A 27,540-nucleotide genomic window follows, 5' to 3' on the forward strand; every position below is an offset into this window, starting at 1 on the left:
TAACAGCAAGACATCAGGAAAGTCAAATCTTTCTTTCCAGATGCCCACTTTTGCATGGAACACCAGACTAGGAACGACTACCCAGTAATTAATAAAACAACCATGTACTGTGTATGTAATGGATGTTTGATACATATTGAACTTCCTCTTTTGCAAATATTACATAATTTATTTGACATTTGGGTATGTGTTTAGGCCTGTGTGTGCTACAGCATATCTGTAGAGGTAGGGGTTAATCTGTAGGACTTGGCTGCCTCCTTCTACCATGTAGTTTAAGTAACTGAACTCAGGTCACTGGGCTTGGAAGAAAATGCTTTTATCCTCAGAGCCTTCTAACACATCTCTAATTTATTTTCTGACACTAACCTACAGCATTTGTGAATTCTTTGCAGTAAAATTATAAAACACAACAAACAAATCAAAAACAACCCCCCCAAAAAAGTATAGGCTTTTGAGGATGTTACTCAGGGTTACAGTGCTATGTGGAGTAGTAGAAGGATTAGAACCCAGATACTGGGAACACATGGTTTAGTGAGTTTATTAGAGTGGGTAACATTGGAGATGTTTACTTCTTTTTTTTTTTTTTTTTTTTTTTTTTTTGGTTTTACGAGACAGGGTTTCTCTGTTTTGGAGGCTGTCGGTCCAGCCTGGCCTCGAACTCACAGAGATCCGCCTGCCTCTGCCTCCCGAGTGCTGGGATTAAAGGCGTGCGCCACCAATGCCCGGCGAGATGTTTACTTCTTGGAGCACAAGCATGTGATTAAACTAACAGTAAGTGTTGCAGCATAGGTGCTGGGTTCTCACAGGTCCATGGAAATAAGACTCAGAAGCACCTTAAGAATGACTGTAGCCTTTCTCTCTCTACTACAGGGTGGATCCAGCCTCTAAGAACTCAACCACTTTCCTTTTACCCAGGGATTCTTTTACTGTTCTCCAATTTTACACTTTAGCAAGTTGGTTTCCATTATCCTCAAAAAAAAAAAAAGAAAAAAAAGAAAAAGAAAAAAACCTGATGAAGCTCCTATAGGGATAATCCAGAGTACAAATTCTCAATTCCAGAGGTACCACGGTTTTCCAGGTTTCTCCTCAACCAGGTTTTGCATAGGCTTTGTATTCATGGGGAAACTCTCAGGCAAGATTCACGTATAGGACAACAGGAGAAACAAAAAGTATCTGCTAAACAAAAAATGGATGAGGGCTGGGTGCTCACATTCTGGAGCCAGACCAGGTATAGCCCAGTGGGAATGCTCCCACAACCAAAGGCTCATTCCTAGACTAGAGACTCCTACATAGAATTTTAAAACTAATAGATAAGCGAGTGAAGACCTTTCTTTCACATTTTGTCAGTGACAGAGGAATGGGGTTGTGGAGCCATGGCAGAGTTGAGACAAAGTAACTCAGTGACAGAGCACCTCCTCAGCATGCACAGGGCCCTGGCTTCCTTCTGTGGTACCACAAAATGGGCGGTGGGGGGTAGCAGAGGTAGCACCTAATGAGGAAGAATTATTTTCTTTTGGAATGTGGGAAATGATGAATTACTATTGCTCTATAAATAGACAAGCAACAGGATCAAGGAAAAGATTTGTATGAGAAGTGAATATTACTAAAGAGAAAGACCAAATGTAAGTGCCAGTGTTTACCCACCAGGCTAAGGTTGGCTGCAAGGAATGAAGCCAGGCACAGGTTGGAGGTGCCACAGCAAGACTGAAGCTGTGACAATTTTATTGAGAGCAATCAGGCTTTTTATACTTTTATCAGAAACAAAATATGATGATAATTTCCAGGATCAATACAGTTGCAGTTACCAGGAAATAATGAAGTTTTCAAGCTATACAGGCTACACAAAATTAACATCTAATACCAATTGTCCTGTCAAGCTTCCCTGGTTCCTTGACTACTAAGGGAACAAGCAGAGAAACCTAAAGTGGCCCCAACACTTCACTGCCTGAGAGAATGCATTGGTCTGTCAGGAATTGGAAGGTACATTGTGCCCCAGGAACCATGGACTCTAACCTGACAAACTCACAATACATGTTTTTCAAGGCAGCTAGGCAATACAACTCCATGGTTCACTGAACCAAAGATTACAAAAAAAAGTTAAAATGATCCCACAGAGCTCAGTTACATGAGACAAAGAAGACAAGGAGGCACTGTGCAGATATGGGTGAGGGTTTAGGGGGGTGGTCCACAGATTGTCATTGGTTCTGAACATGCCATAGGATTAAAATATGGATAAAGTGCATCAGGGAAGGAAGGTTCATAGACTTTGTAGATGAGAGCTCCACGGTTGGAAACATTATAAAATGAGAGAGTGCAAGCTTCTCTGTCCAAGAAAACTCCAACACGACTGGGAGGACGAATCAGGGAGAGGGCCAAGTCACTGACACTTTCGGTGAAAGAACACTGTTCAAAGCCATGATATAAAGACCTATTCGCCATACCTATAACCCAGTAGCCATGTTTAGGCTGATAATTTACATGATGTTTAACAACAGAATTATATATGACTTTAAAGCCATGCATTTCATTCACTGCATGAAGGTAGGATTGAGCACATCTTCCATCATTTAATCCCAGCAGCCAGGCATCACTTCCAGACACGTCTACTTCCCAGTAATGTTTCCCTGAGTAGATAGCTGGATATCCAAGGACACCCAAATCATAGGTCTCAAAAAATTGCAAATGAGTTCTATACTTTCTATGTCGTATTTGTCTTTTATCCATGTTAATGACAACATTTTTATTGTAGACTTGAGGCAGGGTCACGTGAACTGCAGAAAAATGAGACATATAAGTTAAGGGTCACATTAGAAGCAAGGTACAATCTTATTTGTGATGTAAAGAGCAGAAGCCTAAGGGGAGAGTGAAAGGGAACTTAGAGAAACCATGTTTAAAGTCAAGAAGAGACAGAATGCTGTGTTTATTGACAGAAGTAACATGAATCACATAAGGGTTGGTAGAGAAACAAATTCTGAAAGGCATTAAGAAGAGAGTGGCATATAGTGCTATGATTTCTCCTTACCCCAGTAGCGTCGGGCATACATGAGCCCTGAAATGATGAAAATTCACAGCATTAAATGGAAGCAAAGGAATCAAAACATTAAAGTCAATGTCCTCTCCAGATGAGGGGAAAGGTTGCAAATAGTGATATGGGAAGGGATGAATAATGATTTTTCCATTAAATATGGTGACATCACTGGGATACACTATCTGTTCTTCAGAGCCCAGCTATCCAAATGCAGAAACATCACTCTCTTCCAAGAGAGTGTAGCCCCAGCCCCAGCTAGAATCCCCCAGTTACCCACAGAATGCAGCTGCTCTCACCATGAAACACTTCCAGCATGTCTTTCAGATCTGAAGCTTGAAAGTTCCTTCTCTGTTTTCTTGGAAGCATTTTGGGCTGTTTCAGTATTAAGGTCTGATTCCTAGGAACAAAGGATAGACCTCCACATATCAGATAGTGTGACCTTGACCACCGCTGACTCCCTATCATTCTAATCATAGACATCCTGGAGCTCTCCAGAGAATTCTGAGACTGGAAAGAGGGTAGACTACTAACTCTATAGACACTTAATTGGTTATGTGATGTTGGGAAAGCCTTAATCTTCAGGAGTAGAACTCCTCACTTGTATAGTCAAAAACTTGCTAATGATGAATTGGAAAATTTTTAAACAAATCAAACTAAAGTACCTAAAAAATAATTTTTTGGGGCAGGCATGAAGTCAAAGATTTTAATCCCTAGACTTAGGGGGTAGGGGCAGTTGGATCTCTGAGATCACGACCGGCATGAATAGTCTGCAGAGTCAGTTCCATACAAGCAAAGGCAAGAAAGAAAGAGAGAGAGAGAGACAGACAGACAGACAGACAGACAGAGAGACAGAGAGATAGACAGAGAGAGAGGGAGAGAGGGAGGGAGGAAGGGAGGGAGGGATAGGGGGAGAGGGAGGGAGAGAGGGAGAAAGAGACAGAGAGAGGGGGGAGGAAGAAGAAAGAAAGAAAGAAAGAAAGAAAGAAAGAAAGAAAGAAAGAAAGAAAGAAAGAAAGAAAGAAAGAAAGAAAAAGAAAGAAGGTGGATTTTCATGGACAGTGTAACGTGGGCAATTCAGAAGCTGTTCTTGGGTAATAGAGTTATGTAGTGTAAGAACACCATCTGGAGAAAGCCAAAACTTCAAACACCTTTTGTCAGTGTGAACACTCTTGGCCAGCTTCTGAATCTTCAAGTTCTTTTTTGGAAACATAGATAGGAACATCAAACTAAAGCTGACATGAGTCCCATATGTTCAGAACAAGCTGATGTCAACATCCTGAGTGTGACTCTTTACATACAAGGTCACAGCTTTCCAGTCTTCTGAAGTATGTGACTCATGTGGAGCAGCTGGACCCACAGACTCAAGTCTGTTTGTGAAAAAGGTAAGCACAACCACAAAGGAACTCTGGATCTCTTCCATCCCACCAGAAACACACAGATCCCCAGGAATTTTCCCAGTGTGCAAATCTGTGAACATTGCTGACAAGGAACACACGGCCTACCTAGGATGAAGCTATGAATCAAGTCTTGTTAACTGCAGACAGAGCCAGACACAAGCACACAGCGTGGACAGAATGATGGACCCACGGGGAGTCTGTTCCATTTGCCTCGTCTCACTGCTGAGCCTAACTCTGGACTCCCCATTACCCAGTCCCCTAAAAGAATCAATCAATCTGTTCTCAGTAGTTACAAAACATACAGAGCCTGCCTCCTCCTCCTCCTCCTCCTCCTCCTCCTCCTCCTCCTCCTCCTCCTCCTCCTCCTCCTCCTCCTTCTCCTCCTTACTGGAACTTCAAAATAACACTTTGTCTAAATCCCCCAAACCCATGACACTTTTATTCAAGTTGGACACTAAATCATTCTGGCCACACAACAGGGCTAATCTTCCCTGTCAGCCCACACATACCTTGTTAGGACAGAATTCACACCCTAGGGAGGAGGAAGAAAACACAGTTAATAGCATGTTCTGCATGTTCTTACTCATCCTGGTCATACTCTCACAGGCCACAGAGACAAAGTCAAAAGAGAATGAAGCCAGCCACCCCCAGTTCTCCAAGACATGATATAAATATGATACATGGCCCCTTACTGACTTACATGTAAATTAATAGACTATTTCTGTCTCATGCTCTAAGGCTTTGGAGACCAACGATGAAAAACAATAGTTTGAAAACTTCCATAGGTTTTTGCTGTGTGTACAACTAAACACATAAACAAATTATTTTTCACTGGCTACATGTTAGTGATCCATTACCTTACTTGCAACTAACATTATGAGAAGCTGATTTCCATATTATTTTAGTCATTTAGACACAATTTGATATATTAGTAATGAAAATGCCACAAGGACCAGAATCTTAGTTCATTTGATACTTAAAACCCAGCTAACTGGCCGAGCGGTGGTGGTGCACGCCTTTAATCCCAGCACTCAGGAGGCAGAGGCAGGCGGATCTCTGTGAGTTCGAGGCTGGGCTGGACCAACAGCCTCCAAAACAAATCAGAGAAACCCTGTCTCGTAAAAACCAAAAACAAAAAAAAAAACCCCCAGCTAACTGTCCGCCTTCCACTAGCCCTCCTTGGTGGTCTCCTGGCTTGGGGGATGGTGCACAGCTGGATTTGCACCAGCAGGCCAAGGTATCCAGAGTCTGCCGACATCCCAGGGCTAGTCCCGCCTCCACACACCTGGAGACTACTTCATAGCAGCATTATTTGTAATAGCCAGAACCTGGAAGCAACCTAGATGTCCCTCAACCAAAAAAGGATAAAGAAAATGTGGTACATTTTTTTCTGTGGAATACTACTCAGCAAAAAAAAAAAAAAAAAAAAAAAACAATGAAATCTTGAAATTCCCAGGCAATGGATGGAACTAGAAGAAACCATCCTGAGTGAGGTATCCCAGTCACAGAAAGACAAACATGGTATGTACTCACTCATATATAGATTTTATACACAGAGGAAAGGATTACCAGCGTACAACCCACACCTCAAAAGAAGCTAAGAAACAAGCAGGACCCTAAGAGAGACATACATAGTCCCTCAGAGAAGGGGAAAGTGGCAAGAGTTCCTGAACAAATTGGAAGCATGAAGGAGGGAGAAGGGGAGAGGGAGGGAGGGAGGAGAAAGAAGAAGAGAGAAGAGAAGGGGAAAGGAGACCATGAGAGATCAGGAAGATTGAGTTAGGGGATGAATAGAGGAGAGCAAGAAAAGAGATACCTTAATAGAGGGAGTCATTACAGGTTTAAAGAGAAATCGGGCACTAAGGAAATGTCCAGAAATTCACAAGGATGACCCCAACTAACAATCTAAGCAACAGTGGAGAGGCTACCTTAAATGCTCTTCCCCTATAATAGATTGATGACTATCTTAAATGCCACACTAGAGCCTTCATCCAGAGAGACACAACTAAGCACTGAGCTGAACTCCTGGATTCCAGTTGTAGAGATGGAGGAGTGATGAGCAAAGGGGTCACAACCATTCTGGTGAAACCCACAGAAACAGCTGACCTGAGCAAGTGGGAGTTCATGGGCCCCAGTCTGACAGCCAGGGAATCAGCATAAAGCCAAACCAGGTTCCCTGAATGCGGGTGTCAGTTGGGGGTCTGGGCAGTCTATGGGGCCTCTTTCAGGGGAACCAGTATTTACTTCTAGTACATAAATGTTCTTTGGGAGTCCATTCTCCCATTGAGGGATACTCTCTCAGCCTAAATACACCAGGAAGGGTCTAGGCCCTGCCCCAAATGATGTGACAGATTTTTATGATTCCCCTGTAGAAGGCCTCACCCTCCCTGGGGAGCAGAAGGGGGATGGGATGGGGGCTTAGTGGGGAGCATAGGAGCATGGGTGGATGGGAGAGAGCGGGAACTGGGATTGATATGTAAAATATGATTGTTTCTTATTTAAATTAAAAAAAAGAACAACAATAAAAACAGTTAATCATATCCCTCTTTCTCTTTTTATTCTCTCCCTGTAATTGTCCTTGTAGGAAAAGAAGTTAATCTAAAGAGACATGTTTGTCTCTCAATTTAACAAACCCTTGAAACAATGATCATGCCCAAAAATGGTCATTTCCCCAGGAATCTCATATTGGGAGAAGGAAAACAGCTTTAGCCAGAGAGAGAGCTGGCCTCCTAAAAGATTTCAAACAGTTTTAATTTCTTGCACTACTACCTTAAGAAGGAGTCTGTAACCCAGATAATGATGACAGAATTAAGGACAGGACCACACCTTGACCTGGACTCCTCATGTATGCACATCCTAGATTCTGTTTAAACTTTAATCTCACTTAGGGAAACTGAAGATGGACAGAGGGTTTGTTTTTAATTTTTTTATCTCTTTGTCCATTTTTCAAATGCTGCCACATTAATGAATATCCTTTTCCAACTTTCCTCAGCTAGCCATTTGTTCTGAGTTTGAGACCTAAAACTACGAAAGTGTTCTCAGGGAGGTTAGCTGAGATGATCTAGCCTCACAGAATACTCTAGCCAGGACTTGAGACAAACTCTGCACTCTCCCATTATGCTTAGACTGGACAAAAAATGATATAGCTTGACAGTTAACTCAAGTCTTTGTTTTCAGGATCCCTTAAAGAAGCCATGATCTCCAGACAGCAGGAAGTGACTTTAAGAACATGATGCCCGAGACAGCTGATCCGAACAGGGGAGAGCTCTTGGACCCCAGACTGACAGCTGGGAGGCCAGCATGGGACTGATCCAGACCCCCCTGAGTGTGAGAGTCAGTGAGGAGGCCTGGGCAACCTATGGGGTCCTGAGCAGTGAATCGGTGTTTATCCCTCGAATACTAACAGACATCTTGTGTCCATAACACAAAGAGGGATGCTCTCTCAGCCTGGACTCTTAGGGGAGTGCCTGGACCCTACCCTGAGTGAAATGACAGACTCTAGATATCCCCTATGTGGAAGGAATTGGCAATAGGGTGGGATGATGGGGGGGATGGAGAGGGGTGCAGGAGGAGGGGGAGGGAGAGGGAACTGGAATTGACATGTAAAACAAGCTATTTAAAATTAAAATAATAAAATATATATATAAAGAACATGATGCCCACATTCCCAAGAGGTAGGGTGGATAGTTTTTGGTCACTCGTTGTGTTATGGATATTTGTCATTGTTTAGGGAGATTGGTTACCAAGTATTGTTGGTTACAGTCAGGAATAAAGTTGAGCAAAGGGGATTGGATTCAAGATTTTTGTTGTGAAAAGAAAAAGGATACAGATATGATAGGGAAAAAAAGGGTAGATTATTGAATTTACTCTGAAAAGAAAAAAGGAGGCTATAGATATGATAAGATATATAAAATGTAAAGTATTTAGAGACAGTAAAATATAATTTGATAATGCAAATTAGAATAAAAATTAAATTAGGTACAAGACTTTGGACTCGCCAAGATAGAATAGATAATGGAGTATTTTCTCTGAATTTGTCAAATGCAAATTAACTAGACATTGTTAATGAATTTGTTACCTCTATTATTGTACTTATTGTACGTAGTTTTTCTTCTGTTAGTTGTAGCCTTCTTTTGTATTAGACAAAAAGGGGCAACTGTGGTGATATATTATTTATGATTTATTAAAGCTTGCCTGAGGATTCAGAAAGTAAAGTCAGTCACAAGCTATAGAGGTCAGGCAGTGGTGATACACACCTTTAATCCCAGCAGCCACAGAGTTAGGCAGTACATACCTTTAATCCCAGGACTCAGGATTAAGAGGTCGACAGATCTCTGTTAGTTCAAGGACACATGAAATCAATTCAGTCCTAAAAGAAACAGCTCATACAAAGGTGATCTCAGCACTTGGAATCATGTGGCTTTTATCCCAGCACTAGAGAGGTGGAGACAGAAGTGATACGCCAGGGCAGAGAAAGGACTATAAGGGGGAGGAGACAGGATCTGAGAGCTTTTCTGAGGATTTGTGGAGACGGGATTGCCATTTCAGCTGGGTAGAGGTAAGAGCTACTACCTTGGCTGCTTTGCTTTCTGATCCAGCTTGGAGCTTGAATCCCAATATAAGTCTCTGGGACCTTTATTTTCTTAGTTACACGTATATGTTAAAATATTAACCATTCAAAGCAAGAAGTATTGATATTTGTGACAACTTGGCTGAACTCAGAAAACGCATGTTATACTAAACCAGCTGGGCACAGGAAAAGACAACACTAAGTAATGCTATTTAAGTGTGTCAGGTACAAAAACTGATCTCACAAAGCAAAGATTAGAATTTGTGTCATTATGGACAGAGGCAGAGAAAGGTGAGCAGATTCTTTTGTCAAGAAATACAATCTCAGGCTGGTAGAGTATTGTAGCTGTAGTTAGTATCTATGGGAACTAGCTTAACTTAGTCTATACCTATAATTCCATCTAATATAGGTAATAAATGAGTGTTCTCAATAATAATTAAATCCACACAATGGAAAGCAATTAATTAAAGGGAGTATGAAATGTTCCTAGAACTACCAAGGTCTATAAGATTGACAATTGAGACTAAAGATACAAATTTCCTACAGAGATATTCATCACCAGAATATGACTTTTGTTTAAATTACTTAAAAATGTCATAGAGATAAAACACAATACAAACTTTGCACCTGTGAGGATAAAGAAGACACAATTCATCTCAGCAATTCAAAGATAGAATCAGGGATAACTTTCTGAGATCTCTGAAGGTAACTCTTCTCCCTCTGACCACATCACTGCAATAGGAGACTGTGGGAAAGTCTCCAAACATCCCAGGGGAGGAACAATTTCTACTAATTTAAAATTCAGGTACAGTGATGACAGTTCAAAATGTGCTTCACACATGCTCAGCATTGCAGCAGGGTAGAAACTACCCATGATGCAACACATCTTCTCTACCAGGTTCTGCATCTTTACTGTACTTGATAACCTAAAAAAATGCAATTTCCCCTTGCCACCATGCATGCAATGATTCCACAGCCTCTGAAACTGGCTCAGGAAAGAGTTCAGGGAGGGCACAGAGAGCCCTACTGTCCTCACCAGGAAGATCTCAGAAGCACAGAGGGAGGGCAATGGCTTCCAGGTCTCCTGACTCTCTGATGCTGGGACCTCCTGCGGTCTTACCTGCAGCATTTCAAAGGTTGAGCACTGCAACTGATGCTCCACATCTGAGATGAGGTCTCTCACTGCCTCCCTCTGCTTCTCCAGCTCAGTTTGAGACTCTCCCAGGCTGTTCATGATGCCTTCCTTCTCCTGCATCAGCTTCTGCAGCTCACTCTTCTCCTCGGAGTCCAGGAATTCCCGCAGCCTTTTAAACTCCATCCGAACATTTTCTTCTTCACTGTGTATTTGGTTCTTGAGGGATAAAAAAGGGGAGAGAAATTCAGACTGTCCTGAAGGGACTGGAGAACAGAAAACCACTGTGGTGATGAGAACTTCTCACAGGGAACTGAGCTTGGGGAGGGAAGGGAGTCTTAGGGAAGCATGTGTCTCCTTTCAATGTCTGTTCATGACATTCCAAAACAAAGATCTTAGGTCACCTTTACCAAGGCCACCTGGGTCACAGTGGGATGCCTGGGTGTGGCTCAGTTTTCACACAGCTGCTCCAGACTCTATTTCTGCCTCATTCTACCTCTGAAGCCCTCAGGTAATTTAACCCCAAGAATAAAATAGTGAATGTTCCCAAGCATCTTCCCAACAGTCACAGCTCCAGAAAACACCACAGGAGTGAGACCCAGGACTCAGTGCCCATTCTCACCAGGCCTCTCCATGGCTTCAGCTCCTAACGTAGCCAGGCTCAGTTGTGCATGCACTGTGCAGCCCCAGCTCCAAGGGAACAGGTAGAGAGGACTAATCAGGCCCCTTGGCCTCATCAACTACCAAGGAATGAAGAGTCAGGGAGCATCAGGCTGACTCCCTCAGGAAGGGTCCTCACTTGCCTCCCAGAAAGTTCTCTCCTTTTGCAGGTCAACTTCCCATTCATCACATCTTTTGTTATTTGCCATCTGCATCTCCATAGCAACCTGGAGCTTCTCCTGTGGGAAAGGAATTACATCAGAATCAAGCTGGGTGCTTGGTAGTACTGCTGCCCCTAATCAAAGGTCAAGAAACCCTTGTGGAAAGACAGCAAGCCTAAGATAAGATTGTTCTTTTTAAAAACTTGTGCCAGGATTTATGCACAAAATGTATGTAAATCTTCAGTTTGTAGTTCAATCTTTTTATTTTTACTTTTTATTGAGCTACACATTTTCTTCACTCCCCTTCCCTCCTCCCCTCTCCCCTTCCATCTTATATCCTATCCCCCATGCTCCTAATTTACTCAGTAGGTTTTGTCTTTTTCACCTTCCTAGGCAGATCCTAGGGTCCTCTTTGTTACATAGGTTCTCTGGTATTTTGACCTGTAGGCTGTTGTCTTTTTGTTTTATGTATAGTATCCACTTATGAGTAAGTACATATTATATTTGTCTTTCAGGGTCTGGGTTACCTCACTAAGGATGGCTTTTTCTGAGTCTATGCATCTGCCTACAAATTTCAAGATGTCCTTTTTTTTTAACCACTGAGTAGTACTCCATCTGTTATGCAAATGTACCATATTTTCCTTATCTGTTGTTCAGTTGAGGAGCATTTAGATTGTTTCCAGGTTCTGGCTATTATGAATAATGCTGCTATATGAACATAGTTGAGCAAGTGTCCTTGTGGTGTGAGTGTGAATCCTTTGGGTGTATGCTTAAGAGTGAAATTGCTGGGTCTTGAGATAGACTAATTCCCATTTTCCTTAGAAACTGACATACTGATTTCCAAGTTAGCACTCCCACCAGCAATGGAGGAGTGTTCCCCTTTCTCTACCCTCTCCAGAATACCCTTTCATTAGTGTTTTTGATCTTGGTCATTCTGACAAGTGTAAGATGGTATCTCAGAGTCCTTTTGATTTACAGTTCCCTGATGACTAAGGATGTTGAGCTTTTTCTTAAGTGTCTTCCTCCCATTTGAGATTCCTCTGTTGAGAGTTTTCTGTTTAGATCTTTCCCCATTTTTTATTGGATTATTTGGCTTCTTGATATTGAGTTTCTTGAGTTCTTAGTATATTTTGGAGATCAGACATCTATCAGTTATAGGGTTGGTAAAGATCTATTCCCATTCTTCAGGCTTCTTTACTGTTTTGTCTTATTTACTGTGTCCTTTGCTTTACAGAAGCTTCTCAGTTTCAGAAGGTCCCATTTATCAATTGCTGCTCTCAGTGTCTGTGCTACTGGTGTTATATTTAGGAAGTGGTCTCCTGTGCCAATGTATCCAAGGCTACTTCCCACTTTCTCTTCTAAGAGATTCTGTGTAGAAGCCACATGTGGAGGCTTCTACTATGTCTTTTCCAGCTCAGAGGCAGCTTCCTCTGTGTCTCTCCTGGAATGGTGCACGGCCTCAATCAATTCTTATATTTATACATACACAGCCCCCTACAGAGACACGGAAATCTCTCTTAGTCAATCATCCTACCAAGTACAAACCTCTTACTTTGATTCTGGCATCAGAGAACTAGGGTAATTAAGTTAGCTTTTTGATCTTTCATATAAATATATACATACATAATATACCTCGCAACATATATCATATGCCCCCACAATATACACAGGCACTTTTTTTGATAATGAATCTCTCCATGTAGCCTGGCTGGTCTGGAATTCCTGTGTAGACCTATATACCTTCAAACTCTTCAGTTGTCAGAGTTCTGGGACTGAGCCATGCACCAGTACACTAGCCACATGTACTTTCTTTGTCGTTTCTTTTCCTTTTTTCTGTAGTTAGGTTTCTTTTTCCTTCACTGAAAACAGATTTTTCACACAATACAATGTGACTACAGGTCCCCCTGACTCTACTCCTCCCAGTTCCTCTCTACCTCCCATCCCATGCAGATCCACGCCCTTTATGTCTTCTGTTTCAAAGCAGGTATCTGTTTCTCAGCCTCAACTGATTGATGCAAATATAGCAAAAGTTTTGCTGAAACATCTCACTCAAAACCAGACATAAAGGCTCTACTTTACATATCACTACAGCCCATACTTAACATTATGAGAAAAAAAAACTCCAAATGTGGGTTCACTACATTTTGTGTGGTCAGTCATCTATGGTTTATCTCCCCATTGAGACTACCTTGGAGAAAATTAATGTTTTTCATTTACAAGAAGCTATCAAATGGATATCGTATGTGGGTTAGGGATGGGGGCATGTGCCCACCTCTTCCAGCTCCAGGATCCCATCTGGTGTAGACCCTTGCAGGCCCTGTGCATGCTGCAACAGTCTCTGTGGATTTATATGGGGACTCAAAAACAAACAACAGAAAATAAAGACCCAACACAGACCTTGCCTCTGTGTATCTCATTATAGAATTCTTTCCCCTCTTTCTATATGTTTCAGTTGTCGTATGCACATTCTATTGCTGCTGTATGTCATTCATTTACTAACCCCAGTATTGATGGTCACTAGACTGGATTTTAGGTACTATAAATGAATCTCACATGAGCATTGAAAGAAGATAAATATGGGATAAACTGCTCTTGGCTTTTCTTAGTCATGGACTTAAACTCACAAGGACAATTCCATGACATTTTTGTTGTTTTTTATTAATTTTTATTTAAATTAATGGCATTCTTCTTTTACATTCCAATCAGGTTCTCTCTCTCTCCTGTCCTCCCATTCTCCATACCAACCCCCATCCACTTCTCACTCCTCAGAGGGTGAGGTATCCCATGGGGGATCATCGAAGTCTGTCACATCATTTGGGGCAGGGCCTAGATCCTCCCCCATGCATCTAGGCTGAGATGTGTACATACAGCCGGAAGTGGCAGTGACCACATCTCTAGGCCGGCAGCTTTTGCTGGATCTCAGTATAGACTGTGACGGTGGGCTGGAATCACGCTTACGCCTACCATCTTGGAAAAACTGCAGTTTAAACCGCCACGGTTTTAACAGATAAGACACGTGGCCAGAAAAACATAAAGATTTGCAGTAAAGTCAGACTTGGATGAAGAAAAATCTCTAAATGTTTACAGTGTGTTTTAAAATATACGTTAAGATTGAGAGAGAAAAAGAAACGGCATAGTGGTAAATAAATACAGAAGCCGGCTGTGGTGGCGCATGCCGGTAGGATTTGCTGCAGAGGCAGAGGCAGGCGGATTTCCAAAGAGAAACCCTGTCTCAGAGAAAAATAAATAAAAGTAAAAGAAATAGAATAATAATAATAGATAAATAAATAAGCCACGTAAAGATGGAAAATACACAGAAAGTCTGGATACTGTACGCTATTGTGTTTTTCAGTTTTTTGATTGCTAAGGAACAATGACTAAAGTACACTTGATTATAAATGCTGCTGAATTAATTCAACTTATATCTTTTGAAAATGCCTTGACTTCAAAATTTGAGTATAAGGATATGTTACTTTAGAAAGGAGTTATTGTTTGTGTTTCTACAGAAAATGAAAAGCTGAGGATTCCTTCCAGGCTTCTGTGGTTTGATGAAACAAGACCTATCCAGTGGTGAGAGTGGAGTGTTGAAGTCTCCCACTATAACTGTGTGGGGTTTAATGTGTGATTTGAGTTTTGGTAATGTTTCCTTTACCAATGTGGGTGCCTTTGTATTTGTGGCATAGATGTCCAGAATTGAGACTTCATCCTGATGGATTTTTCTGTGATGAATATGAAATGTCCTTCTTCATCTCTTTTGATTAATTTTAGTTTGAAGTCTATTCTGTTAGATATTAGGATAGCAATACCCGCTTGCTTCTTATGTCCATGTGATTGGAAAATCTTTTCCCAACCCTTAACTCCGAGGTAAATTCTGTCTTTGAAATTGAGGTGTGTTTCTTGTATGCGGCAGAAGGATGGATTCTGTCTTCCTATCCATTGTGTTAGCCTGTGTCTTTTTACAGGTGAGTTAAGACCATTGATATTGAGAGGTATTAATGACCATTGATTGTTGATTCTTTTTTGTTTTAGATTCATTTTTGGTGGTAATATTGTGTGTGACCCAACTGGGTTTAACAGACATCTATAGAACATTCCACCCAAACACAAAAGAATATACTTTCTTCTCAGCATCACATTGAACCTTCTCTAAAATCGACCACATACTTGGCAATAAAGCAAACTTCAACACATACAAAAAAATGGGAATAACCCCTGTATCTTATGGGACCACCATGGCTTAAAATTAGAATTCAACATCAACACAAATTGTAGAAGCCCCACAAATTCATGGAAATTGAGCAATGCTCAATTGCATCACTCCTGAGTAAAGGAAGAAATAAAGAAAGAAATCAAGCCGGGCATTGGTGGTCCACGCCTTTAATCCAAGCACTCGGGAGGCAGAGGCATGTGGATCTCTGTGAGTTCGAGGCCAGCCTGGTCTACAGAGAGAGTTCCAAGACAGCCTCCAAAACAATACAGAGAAACCCTGTCAAAAATCAAAAACAAAACAAAAAAGGAAATCAATGACTTACTAGAATTCAATGGAAATGAAGGAACTACATATCCAAACCTATGGGACACTCTGAAAGCAGTTCTAAGAGGAAAGTTCATAGCACTAAGTGCCCACATGAAGAAACTGGAGAATAGCCACACTAGAGAATTAACAGAACACCTGAAAGCTCTAGAACAAAAAGAAGTAAACTCACCCAGGAGGAGTAGATGCCAGGAAATAATCATATTGAGAGCTGAAATCAATAATGTAGAAACAAAGAAAACAATACAAAGAATCAATGAAACAAAGAGTTGGTTCTTTGAGAAAAATCAACAAGCTAGATAAACCTTTATCCAACCCAACCAAAAGACAGAGAGAACATGCTAATTAACAAAATCAGAAATGAAAAGGGGGACATAACAATAGATGCTGGGGAAATCCAGAGAATCATCAGGTCATACTTGGAAAACCTGTACCCTGCTGGAGATGGCTCAGTGGTTATGAGCACTGACTGTTCTTCCAGAGGTCTTGAGTTCAAATCCAGGCAACCACATGGTGGCTCACAACCACCTTGAGTGAGATCTGGTGCCCTCTGCTGGCATGCAGGCAGAAGACTACACACAAAACAAATAAATAAAATATTTAAAAAAAAAGAAAACCTGTACTCCACAAAATTGGAAATTCAAAGGAAATGAATGATTTTTTGGATAGATATCACTTACCAAAATTAAATCAAGAAAAGATAGACAATCTAAATAGATCTATAATCCCTAAAGAAATAGAAAACCATAAAGGAAGGTGGCAGGATACAAAATTAACTCAAAAAAATCAGGAGCTCTACTATATATAGACAATAAAGGGGCCGAGAAAGAAACCTTTTTCAGTAGCCACAAACAACATAAAATATCTTGGAGTAACTCTAACCAAACAGGTGAAAGACCTGAATGACAAAAACTTTGAGTCTTTAAAGAAAGAAATTAAAGAAGATACTAGAAAATGGAAAGGTCTCTAATGCTCTTGGATAGGTAGGATCAACATAGTAAAAATGGCAATCTTGCCAAAAGCAAGCTCAGATTCAATGTAACCCCTATCAAAATCACAGCACATTCTTCACAAACTTTAAAAGGACAATTCTCAACTTTATATGGGAAAACCAAAGACCCAGGATAGCCAAAACAACCCTGTATAATAAAGGAACTTCCAGAGGCATCACCATGCCTGACTTCAAGCACTACTACAGAACTATAGTCCTGAAAACAGCTTGGTATTGGCACAAAAATAGCCAGGTAGTAGACCAATGAAATCTAATTGAAGACCCTGATATTAACCCACACACCTTTGAATACCTGATCTTTGACAAAGAAGCTAAAGCTATACAATGGAAAAGCATCTTCAACAAATGGTGCTGGCATAACTGGATGCCAGCATATAAAAGACTGCAGATAGATCTATATCTATCACCATGCATAAAACTTAAGTCCAAATTAATCAAAGACCTCAACATAAATCCAGCCACACTGAACTTCTTAGAAGAGAAAGTGGGAAGTACCCTTGAACAAATTACTACAAGACACCGCTTTCTGAACATAATACCAGTAGCACAGACATTGAGATCTACAATTAATAAATGGGACCTCCTGAAACGGAGAAGCAAAAGACACAGTCAACAAGACAAAAAGACATCCCACACAATGGGAAAAGATATTCACCAACCCCACATCTGACAGAGGGCTGATCTCCAAAATTTACAAAGAATTCAAGAAGCTAGTTTCCAAAACACCAAATAATCCAATTAAAAAGTGGGGTACAGAACTAAATAGAGAATTCTCAATAGAGGAGTCTAAAATGGCTGAGAGACACTTGAGAAAGTGCTCAACATCCTTAGCCATCAGGGATATGCAAATCTAAACAACTCTGAGATACCATCTCTCTCCCATCAGAATGGCTAAAATCAAAAACACTAACAACAGTTTATTCTGGAGAGGATGTGGATAAAGGGGAACACTCTTCCACAGTTGGTGGAAGTGCAAACTGGCACAGCCACTTTGGAGATAAGTATAGAGATTCCTCAGGAAAACTGAAATCAGTCTACCACAAGATCAAGCAATTCCACTCTTAGGCATATACCCAAAAGATGTACATTCATACAATAAGGACATCTGCTCAACTATGCTCATAGAAGCATTATTTGGAATAGCCAGAACCTGGAAGCAACCTAGATGCCCCTCATCTGAAGAGTGGATAGAGAAAATGTGGTACATTTACACAGTGGAGTACTACTCAGCAGAAAAAACAATGGAATCTTGAAATTTGCATACAAATGGAAGGCACTAGAGGAAACCATCCTAAGTGAGGTAACTCAGTCACAAAAAGACAAACATGGTATGTATTCACTCATATATGGATTTTAGACATGGAGCAGGGGATTGCCAGCCTACAATCCCACTGTCAGAGAGTCTGGGAAACAGACAAAGAGAGAGATGCATGGTAACCCAGAAAAGGGGAATGCAATGAGATCTCCTGAGGGGATTGGGAGCGTGAGGGGAGTGGAAGAGAGAGGGAGATGGGAGAAAAAGAGGGGGAGAAGAAGGGGGCACAGGAGGACATGGGGGAGCAGGAGGGTTGAATCAGGTTAAGAATGGAGGAAAACAGGATGAGAGATACCATAATAGAGGGAGCCATTGTGAGTTCAAGGAGAGATCTGGCACTAGTGAGATCTTCACAGATCTACAAGAATGAACCAACTAGCATTAAGGCTACCTTAAATGCCCTCTCATGATAATGAGAATGATGACTACCTTATATGCCATCCTAGAGCCCTCATCCAGTGTCTAATGGAAGCAGAGGCAGACACCCACAGCTGGACACCAAGCTGAACTCCTGGAACCTAGTTGCAAAGAGGAGTGATGAGCAAAGGAATCAATACCGGGCTGGTGAAGCCCACAGAGGCAGCTGACCTGAACAAGGGTGAACACATGGACCCCAGACTGGTGACTGAGAGGCTAGCATGGGACTGATCCAGATCACTACCACCCCGCACCCCCACTCTGCCCCCCACACCCTCCCAGGCTGAGTGCCAGAGAAGAGGCCTCGACAATCTGTGGAACCTCGGATAGTGGATCAGTATTTATCCCTGGCATATGGATGGACTTTGGGAACCCATTCTACATGAAGTGGTGCTCTCTCAGCCTGGACACATGGAAAGGGCCTGGGCCCTGTCTGGGATGATGTGACAGACTTTGAAAATACCCCCATGGAAGACCTTACCCTCCCTGAGAAGCAGAGGGGGGATGGGGTGGGGGGTTGGGAGGATTGGGGGGCAGGGGAGGAAGGGAGGGAGAGGGAACTGGGAGTAACATGGGTAAAAAGTTAAATAATCTAAGAATTAATAAAAAACAAACAAACAAATATATATGGATTGATGCTTATGGAAGAGCTGGAATATGAATGAATATGAATATGAATGAATATGAATGAATCAACTCCATTTAAACCATTAAATTAAAAATAAATAGATTTTGCCAAATGTTAATGGACTAAATATTGTTAAGTATAGTTTTTACTTAATAACTGTCTTGTTATATATAATTTTGCTATGTTAAAGTTAAAACCTTTTTATTTAGACAGAAAAGAGGAGATGATGGGGGATATCCTTCTGTATATATGCTTCTCTTATTCGCTGATGACTAAAACACTGATTGGCCAGTAGCTAGGCAAGAGGTATAGGCAGGACTAGGAGATGAGAATTATGGGGAAAGGAAAGAGAAAGAAACCACCAGGGAGAGACGCCATGCTGCCAAATGAGTAACATGCCAGATTACAGGTAAGCCACATGGCAATACATAGTTTAATAGAAATGGGTTAATAATTAAGAGAGAGCTAGTCAGTAAGGAAATTAAGCCATTAGCCAGTTTAACAATTAATGGAAGTCTCTATGTATTTATTTGGGGCTAAATGGCTGTGGGACAAAGCAGAACAGAAACTTCTGTCTAAAGCTCATTTTTTAATTGGATTATTTGGTGTTTTGGCGACTAGTTTCTTGAGTTTTTATATATTTTGCAAATCAGCCCTCTGTCAGATATGGAGTTACTGGAGATCTTTTCCCATCCTGTGGGCCTCTGTTTTGTCTTTTTGACTGTGTCTCTTGCCTTACAGAAGCTTCTCAGTTTCAAGAGGTCCCATTTATTAATTGTCAATCTCAGTGCCAATGCATTCAAGGCTACTTCCAACTTTCTCTTATAAGTGGTTCAGTGTGGCTGAATTTATGTTGAGGCCTTTGACCCATTTGGACTTCAGTTTTGCAATACCCATCAAAATCCCAGCACAATTCTTCACAGACTTTGAAAGAACAATACTGAACTTTATATAGGAAAATAAAAAAAACCAGGATAGCCAAAACAACACTGTACAATAAAAGATCATCTGGGGTCATCAGCATCCCTGACTTCAAGATCTACTATAGAGCTATAGTAATGAAAGCAGCTTGGTATTGGCACAAAAACAGACAGGTGGACCAAAGGGATTGAATTGAAGACCCTGATATTAATCCACGAATTGAAGACCCTGATATTAATCCACAACCTATGAACACCTGATTTTTGATGAAGAAGATAAAATTATAAAATGAAAAAAGAAAGCATCTTCAACAACTGGTGCTGGCATAACATGATGCTGACGTGAAGAAAATTGCAGATAGATCCATATCTGTTGCCATACACAAAACTTATGTCCATGACATTTTTTCAGTCCTAGTATTTGTAGTTCAGATAGATTCTCATAGGATTAAGAGGAATAAATCATCATGTATTTTTAGGATTGTAAATGTAAGGAAGGATGGAATGATATATCAACCCTTAAGTCTATGATGTCCAGGTTAATTGACCTGTCACACCAAGTAGAGATTTCCTATCTGTTACTGTTTCATGCTCTGTGTCCCACACCCTCCCACTTCCTACCTTGTACTCATGGGCCACCTCTTCAATGAGAGCTGTTTGGTGACCACGGTGATCCTGAGATCTCTCACAAAGCCAGCAGATGGCCACCATGTCATTCTCACAGAAGAGCTGGAGTTTTTCTCCATGTCGTGCACAGACATTGACCTTCTGCTCCTCCTCTGGGCTGGACTTGAACCCTGTTAGCCTCTCCACTATGTTGGCCATGGGTCGATTAGGTTTCAGATTCTCAAACAGGTAAGTAACTTGGCACACAGGGCAGATGCCCTCCCCTTCTTTGACTTTGCTGTACTCATAGTTCAGTGTGATGCAGGCTCGGCAGAAGCTGTGGTCACAATCTGCACTCACAGGTTCCTTCAGGAGCTCCAGGCAGATGGGACAGGTCACCTCCTCCTTGATCATCACCAGGACTGATGAGGCCATTGTTGCTGTGATCCTGTTTCTGACTGGTCTGACTCCTGATGCTTTTGCTCAGGTACCTATGTGATTGGAATGAGGACAATTGAGCACAAGTAAGAAAGGGAAAATGGTCATGGACACTGTGCAGAGATGAATGAATGACCTCAATGATAAGGGAAAAGAACAAAGGAGAGAAATATGGAAAGAAGTTCAGCGATATGGCAAAGGAAGTGTTTTGTCATACTTTCAAGTCCTCTACTATATTTAATCCCAAATGACAAATTTCAGATACAGTATTCCTATTTCCTTTTACTGGAGAGCAGAAAGGAAGTGTTTCCTTCCAACAGCCTCGCGTAACCTACTTTCTCTCCTTCCCTTTCTGTCCCAGGGCAACATCACATCTTCAGTGTTAAAAGCATCAACCTAGTCATGTCTCCACTACCATACTTCCTCCTTTATCAGCATCAGTCAGTGTGACTGTGTCTCATCCTCTCCTTACAAGTTTCTGACATGAAAGAGCTGGTGCTGCCCTGGAGTTCCATCTCCTGAGACACATAGGCAATGATTTCTCTTATTGCCATTTAATAAATGACAATATATGTATTTGTACACATGATTAAGTTAAGCCCTGCAGTAGATATGTAGAGATGGTCACTTACAAGGTTCATTCGTCTTAATACACTGAAAGGGAATTAAAACCATCCCTTTAGAGTCTTTTGGAGGTGCCTGCTCTACTCCATAAGTTCATCAAAGGAAAAAGAGATGACAGCCAGAACAGAATTGACATCCAGAACCTTGGGTGTGTGGAATTATACCTCCACCCACTGCTAGTTCTTAGCAATCTGTGTCTATAAATGTTGAAAATTTATCTTGATCTAGAAATTTGACAAAGACCATGATGGGAGACTCCATGTATGAATGCCAATGAGATAATGAGTTCAAAACCACATCAAAAAGTGTACTAATCATATGAATTAAACTAATTTCCCCCAATAACAGGCAATATTAGTTCAGCAGGCAAAACCAATGGATAACCTACACCTTATAAGCAAATGGAAGATAAGATTCTGCCCATTATTTGCATCAAACTATTTGACAATACACACCTTGTTTCAGGAATAAAAATTCTATGAATGCTTAGGTATACACATACATGTCGTTATTTTAAAGCCATACATGAATAGCCCACTGCTACTCTCATAACAAATTTAGGGCAATGGAAAGCCTTTTCTGTCATAAAACAATGGTGCTTACTGTTCTTGTTTCTAGGAAACAAAGCAGGGACAGGCACAGTACCAGCAACACCAGAAGACTGGAAAAATAATAAACGGTGTGCATATTAGATTTTTTTTTTGGTTTTTCAAGATAGGTTTTCTTTGTGTAGACTAGGCTGGCCTTGAACTCCAGGAGTTCCACCTCTCTCTGTTTCTTGAGTGTTTGGATTACAGGCTTGTACCACCACCACCACCAGGTCATATTTGTTTTCCAGATGAAAGAAAAGGCAGTGAGCTCAGTAAAGATTCACATGCAATAGTACAGAAAAGTCACAAATAGTGAGGGACCTGAAAGGAAACTAAGAAGCTGGGCCTGTTGGTGCTGGTCTCTAAGCATGGTTTCTTGGAAGGCTGATGCCAGAGAACAGCGAATTCAAGACTCTATAGCAAAACGGTGTCACATATGTAACACAGTGAAAGGGCTGGAGGGATGTCTCAGTGGTTGAGATTACCTGTTATCACAGAGAGCCTGGGCTCCATCCCCAGAGCTCAGATGACTGCTCAATGGCACCTGTAACTCAAGTTCCAGAAGACCTCACACTCTCTAGTTGCCTCTGAGGGCACTGAATCCATATGCAACAGAGATATACATACAGGCAAATACCCACAGACATAAAATGAAAATAAATGAGTCAATAAATTTAATAAAACAAAGACAAAGATTTATTATATTTATAAAACCATCAAAACCAAGAATGAATGAATGAATGACTAGGGAAAGTAATTACTGCAAAATGAAATTCCTGCACCCAAAAATTATAAAAGTACTGAAAGAAATCGAAGATGATACAATATATATAAAGATGCCTATAATCATGGATTTGCATATTGTTAAAATGTCTATACTGGGGATAGATAGACGGTTCATGGCATTAGAGCACTGGTTGCTCTTCCAGAGGACCTCTGTTCTGTTCTCAACACCCACAAGATGAGTCATGACTATTTGTAACTCCAATTCCAAGGAGTTATCAGACACCCTCTTCTGCCATCTGTGGGCAGCAGGCATTTAAGTGGTCCACAGACATATATACAGGTAAGGTACCAATACACATAAAATAACACTAAAACAAAATAAATAAATGAATCAATAAAAAGCCATATGCTCTAGGGCTGCAGAAATGGCTCAGTGGTTAACAATGCTTACTGTTTTGTAAACGATGCTGGTTCAGCTCCCGGCACCCACATGAAGCAGATCACAACTAACTGTAACTCCAGCTTCAGGGAATCCACCAGCCGTGACCACCCCAGCCATCCTTTCAAAAGTGTATACACACAGGCAGACTCACAAATACACAACTGAAAACAAAATGAAACAGTATTTGCTTGTTTTGTGTTTTTCTTTTTTTCTTTTAAGATCAATAGTGTTTGGTTTTTACCCTAGGTCTCTGGGATACCTAGTCTCTGATTCTTAGTTACCCTTGCAGTGTTAGGTATGGGTTTCTTCCCATAGAGTGGGCCTTAAGTCAAATCACATGTTGGTTGGCTACTGCCACAAGTTCTGTGCCACCATTGCCATAGCAGAGTTTGTAGGTAGGACAGACTGTAGGTAAAGGCTTTATGAGTTGGTTGGTATTTCCTTTTCTTTTGGTAGCCTGCAGAGAACCTTCCTACACCAAAGAGACTAGAATGTAGGAGTGAAGGCTCCTTCTAGGCACCATCTCAACTCCTTCATGTTCAATGAATTCTGTGGCTGTTGTCCTAGGCAATGAGATTCTACTGTCAGTTTCTAGAGGGCAACCCTTTGTCTTATCAACAGTCTGGGTTTTGGGGATATTTTCATGTGACCCACCTTGATCAAGAATTCAATGAATACAACCAAGTCCCACCACTGGAAGTTTTGTTTGGTGACATGAGATTGGGAGTTGGGACTCCATATTCCCCATTAATAGAAGATCTCATTAGGGTTGCTTTAATATTAGGATTGCTTTAATATATCTTAAATAGTTTCTGTTGGTATCTCTAGCTCAGGGCTCCATTCCATGCTCAGATCTCACTCCTCCCATTACAAACCCTGCCTTTGGTGGCCCCTCCCCTGGAGCTGCTGTCTCCATATTCTGCTCCTTAGAAAGCCCAACAAGAGTCAACCCCTCTCTCAGGGCTGCTCAAGACCATGCCTATAGGCTATTTAAGACCTGCCCGCCCCACATATTTTCCCTCCTGCCTTTCTGAGAATCACCAGGGTGTTGTTTTGCCCTATTTATTAAACCTGAATTGTTAATTCGGCTTAACTGGCTTATTCCATCGGTGGTGGAGGATACCCAATAACCAGGGATCCAATACTTACAGTTTCCATTTCACTAGGTTGATATAACAACCTTCAAATGCTCCCCCATTCCAGAAGATTTAATCCTTTTTTAAAAAGACAAGGAACACTAACTAGGTTTGTTCATTTCAAACAATAAGGCTGCAGACAGCTTGTTTTGGGGGGGGAGTTGTTTGTTTGATTTTTGTGATTGGAGTATGTGATAGCTAAGGAAAGCTCCAATTTGTGTTAGACCCATATTCTAAATTCCTAAAAGAGAAGCTCCTAGAAATTCTCACTCCTCACTACCCTCTCCCAAATTGTAAAAGTCCTATGAGATAATTAACTCCTTCCTCTGGCTCTTGTGACCTACTTACTGCTGTATAACAGGAAGTGAGATCGCTCCTCACAGTTGAGGTGAGTACAAGCAGTTTCTTACTCAGCTACACATTCCACACAAAGGAGACAAATGTGTTGCCTACCTAAAAAAAACCCTTCCTCCAGCCTCTTCTATATGAAAAGCCTTTGACTTCTCTTTAAGGATGTAGTTGACCTACCAGCAGTAATTAATAAATTCATTTAATTATGACTTAGTAGAGTTTGTGGTCTTTTCCTGATGGATTTGAACTTTCTCTTTTTTTGTATTAATTCCTTTATGTATTTTTGTTTTGTTTTTACATCCTGACTACCATTTCCCCTCCCTTCTCTCTTCCCAGTCTTACCTCCAACCTCTCCACACCCCCACCAACTCCTCCTCCAGTTCTCTTCAGAAATGGGCAGGGCTCCCATATGTATCAACCAGCCATGGCATATCAAGATGCAGGTGAAACTGTTTAAGATTGATGAAACTTCAAGGTATTGATGTCATAAGAAAAATGGAACTTTTTCCCAATAGGCTTGGCAAAGAATTTGTCCTAGGGCTCATTTACTAAGTAGTATTATCTGGAACAATTTTATGTGTACTCCCTACATGCTTGCAAATTTAAAAACTGGACAACTCTAATGTGAGCATTGCAGTATCTCATAACAGATCGTAGTAAAAGAGGTCAATGCCTAAATTCAGAAGAAAGGTGTCCACACTGACCAAGAGGAGGAGAGAGCAAAGGGAAAGAGGATGGGCTCAGGACAGTCCTGAATGTCAACCTGGACACAGGAGGCCTGGCCTGTGTCCTCTGGTATCTACATTGCCTTGGATGAAGTTGGGATTCCCTGAGCCCTGTCCTTCCTTTCATGGCTCTCAAGATCTTACCAGCAGACATTTTTCAGTCATCACACCATTAAAATCCCTCAGAAGCTTTGCTATCCTTGAAAGGTAGAAAGTTCTGGGATGCAATGTCCACCTGTAATCCAGGGTCTGGAGAGGGTGACATGTCAAGAGTCATGAAAGTTATAGCATGTGACAACTAGTGTTCACATGTCAACCCACCAGAGTAATAACTATCTGTCAGAGGTTAATCCTGTCTAGACAAGATCTTCAAGACCATCTACTCTGAAAGTCATTCACTTTTGCTAAAGCAGCTTGGTGTCCCCCAAATACCTGCAATGCTGTATGTAATCTCATGTGTATATGTGATCTCATGGTTGCATCTAAATCTTATGGGCACATATATCTGTGGATGGTCAGATAGATGACTTTTCTATACTGTTTTAGTATGTGGTATACTGGGACATGCTTCATTACTATTTGCCCTGCAAGGACTGTCAACACTTAAAAGCCTGAGTTGTTCTTTTGCTTATTGAGTCACTTCCCCCCACTCTGTGGGGCCTCCGGTGAGAAATTTGGTCATGCAGTCAATAACCTTGGTTCCCACAGTGCAATCTCTGCTCCGTTACCTGAGATAGACTTAGAAGCCAGCTCCCTGCAATTATCCTCTATTTAGCAGGACCTTTAGTCAGGTGAGGAGTCCCTCATATGGGTCACATTCAGGATTGTTTGATTCTTAATCTGTCCTTATGACCCTGAAAAATGTAGGTCCTGTAACATTGCTATAGCCAGAGAACTGCTGATAGTGTCCATATGTATAACTGGAAACTTTGGAGGCTCACAGAACAATAAAGAAACTGGTTTGAAAAAGAATATAGTGGAGAATTCATTTTGCCCTTAGATTTTTTTTCTAAGTCCCACGCTTGCTTTAAGTTTTCTCTCTGAACTCTGAGAGGTCTGAGGGGCTGGTAACCAAAAGACCTGGATGTTGACATAGCCCAGTTACATGAGGTTAGCTTGGGCTGAATAAGGGTATTATGTCCCAATGAAACAGAAGTGCTGTGACTTCTAGAGAGTGTGCTCTCCTGGTGTTCGCACACATACCCTCTCTTTTTTCCCCTGTCACCTCTTTCCCTGTCTCTTTTCTTGGGATAGAATCCTGGACCTAGTGCAAACTCGAAAGTGTCACCACCACACTAACTGTACCCCAATAAGCAACACCATTTGAGTATTTTCTTTTTTCTTTTCTTTGGACATGCTCTTATTAGGTCCCTCAGTAGGTCTTGGACTTCAGATCTTACTGCATCAGCTATCTTTGTAGTTGGAATTACTAATCTGGGCTGAATTTCATTTCGGTGTGGCACACATGGACCAAGGGAAAGGCAGGCAAATGTAATGACATTTAAGTAACATTAGCAATTCCCTACAGACTTGTGACTTATAGTACAAGTAAATGTATAAGAGGCTTCAGGAAGAGTGGGACATCTAATCACAGAGACAGAAGCAAAGGGAATGAACCCATAGAATCATTACACCATTACAAATAGAGACGTTAAACTCTTGTTTTCAAGCACCACTCTGACTTTACTCTGTCAGTGGGGGAAAGGGAACAAGGTGACACAAAGAGCAGTGTCGTCTTGGAAAAAGGAAATTCTTGGTAAGTCCAAAATAAAACATTAGGAAAGAAGAGAGTGTTCTCCATCTACAGAAATACCTGGACGTCTCTGGACCTTGAAGCCTGTCTGTCTTTCCTCAAGGCCTCACCTCCATTTGGTTCCGCAATCCTAGAGCACTCAGCAGGAAGTCAGCAATCCCTGTTTCTCCTCCCCTTCTCAGTTTCGATTTTAACTCACCAGAACAAAGACAGTATTTTCAGAATTCTCCCAAACTCTGCCCTCTAAACTTGTTCTCACACCCTCAGACATCAACCAAGAGATCCTGAACCTGTGGAGAGGTGAGAACGTCGGGCGGCGAATGAGGGCTGAAGGGTCCTCAGGAGAGCCAGGAGAGAAATGAAAGTCAAGACTTT

The 27,540-nt window shown here is 41.3% G+C and overlaps 1 protein-coding gene across 5 annotated transcripts; it reads right to left on the reverse strand.

Annotated features, from left to right (window-relative positions):
- Positions 1-1,684: 1,684 nt before the first annotated feature.
- LOC101826240 (tripartite motif-containing protein 30A) lies at positions 1,685-27,540 on the reverse strand. Of its 5 annotated transcripts, XM_040741088.1 has the most exons (9): positions 27,365-27,540; positions 20,396-20,871; positions 10,931-11,026; positions 10,116-10,346; positions 8,720-8,759; positions 4,935-4,957; positions 3,325-3,425; positions 3,023-3,049; positions 2,596-2,771 (listed from the first exon to the last, which is right to left on the reverse strand). In XM_040741088.1, exons 2-9 carry the CDS (start codon positions 20,813-20,815, stop codon positions 2,741-2,743), a joined length of 969 nt encoding a protein of 322 aa, XP_040597022.1. In that variant the 5' UTR covers positions 20,816-20,871; positions 27,365-27,540; the 3' UTR covers positions 2,596-2,740. The 5 variants fall into 5 exon arrangements, with proteins under 5 accessions (XP_040597019.1, XP_040597020.1, XP_040597021.1 ...); XM_040741085.1 differs by lacking the exon at positions 8,720-8,759 and having other exon boundaries at positions 1,685-2,771; XM_040741086.1 differs by lacking the exon at positions 8,720-8,759 and having other exon boundaries at positions 1,685-2,771; positions 27,226-27,540.

The sequence above is a fragment of the Mesocricetus auratus genome, unplaced genomic scaffold, assembly GCF_017639785.1.
Source record: "Mesocricetus auratus isolate SY011 unplaced genomic scaffold, BCM_Maur_2.0 scaffold_1961_pilon_subseq_17204277:17276671_obj, whole genome shotgun sequence".
NCBI lineage: Eukaryota > Metazoa > Chordata > Mammalia > Rodentia > Cricetidae > Mesocricetus > Mesocricetus auratus.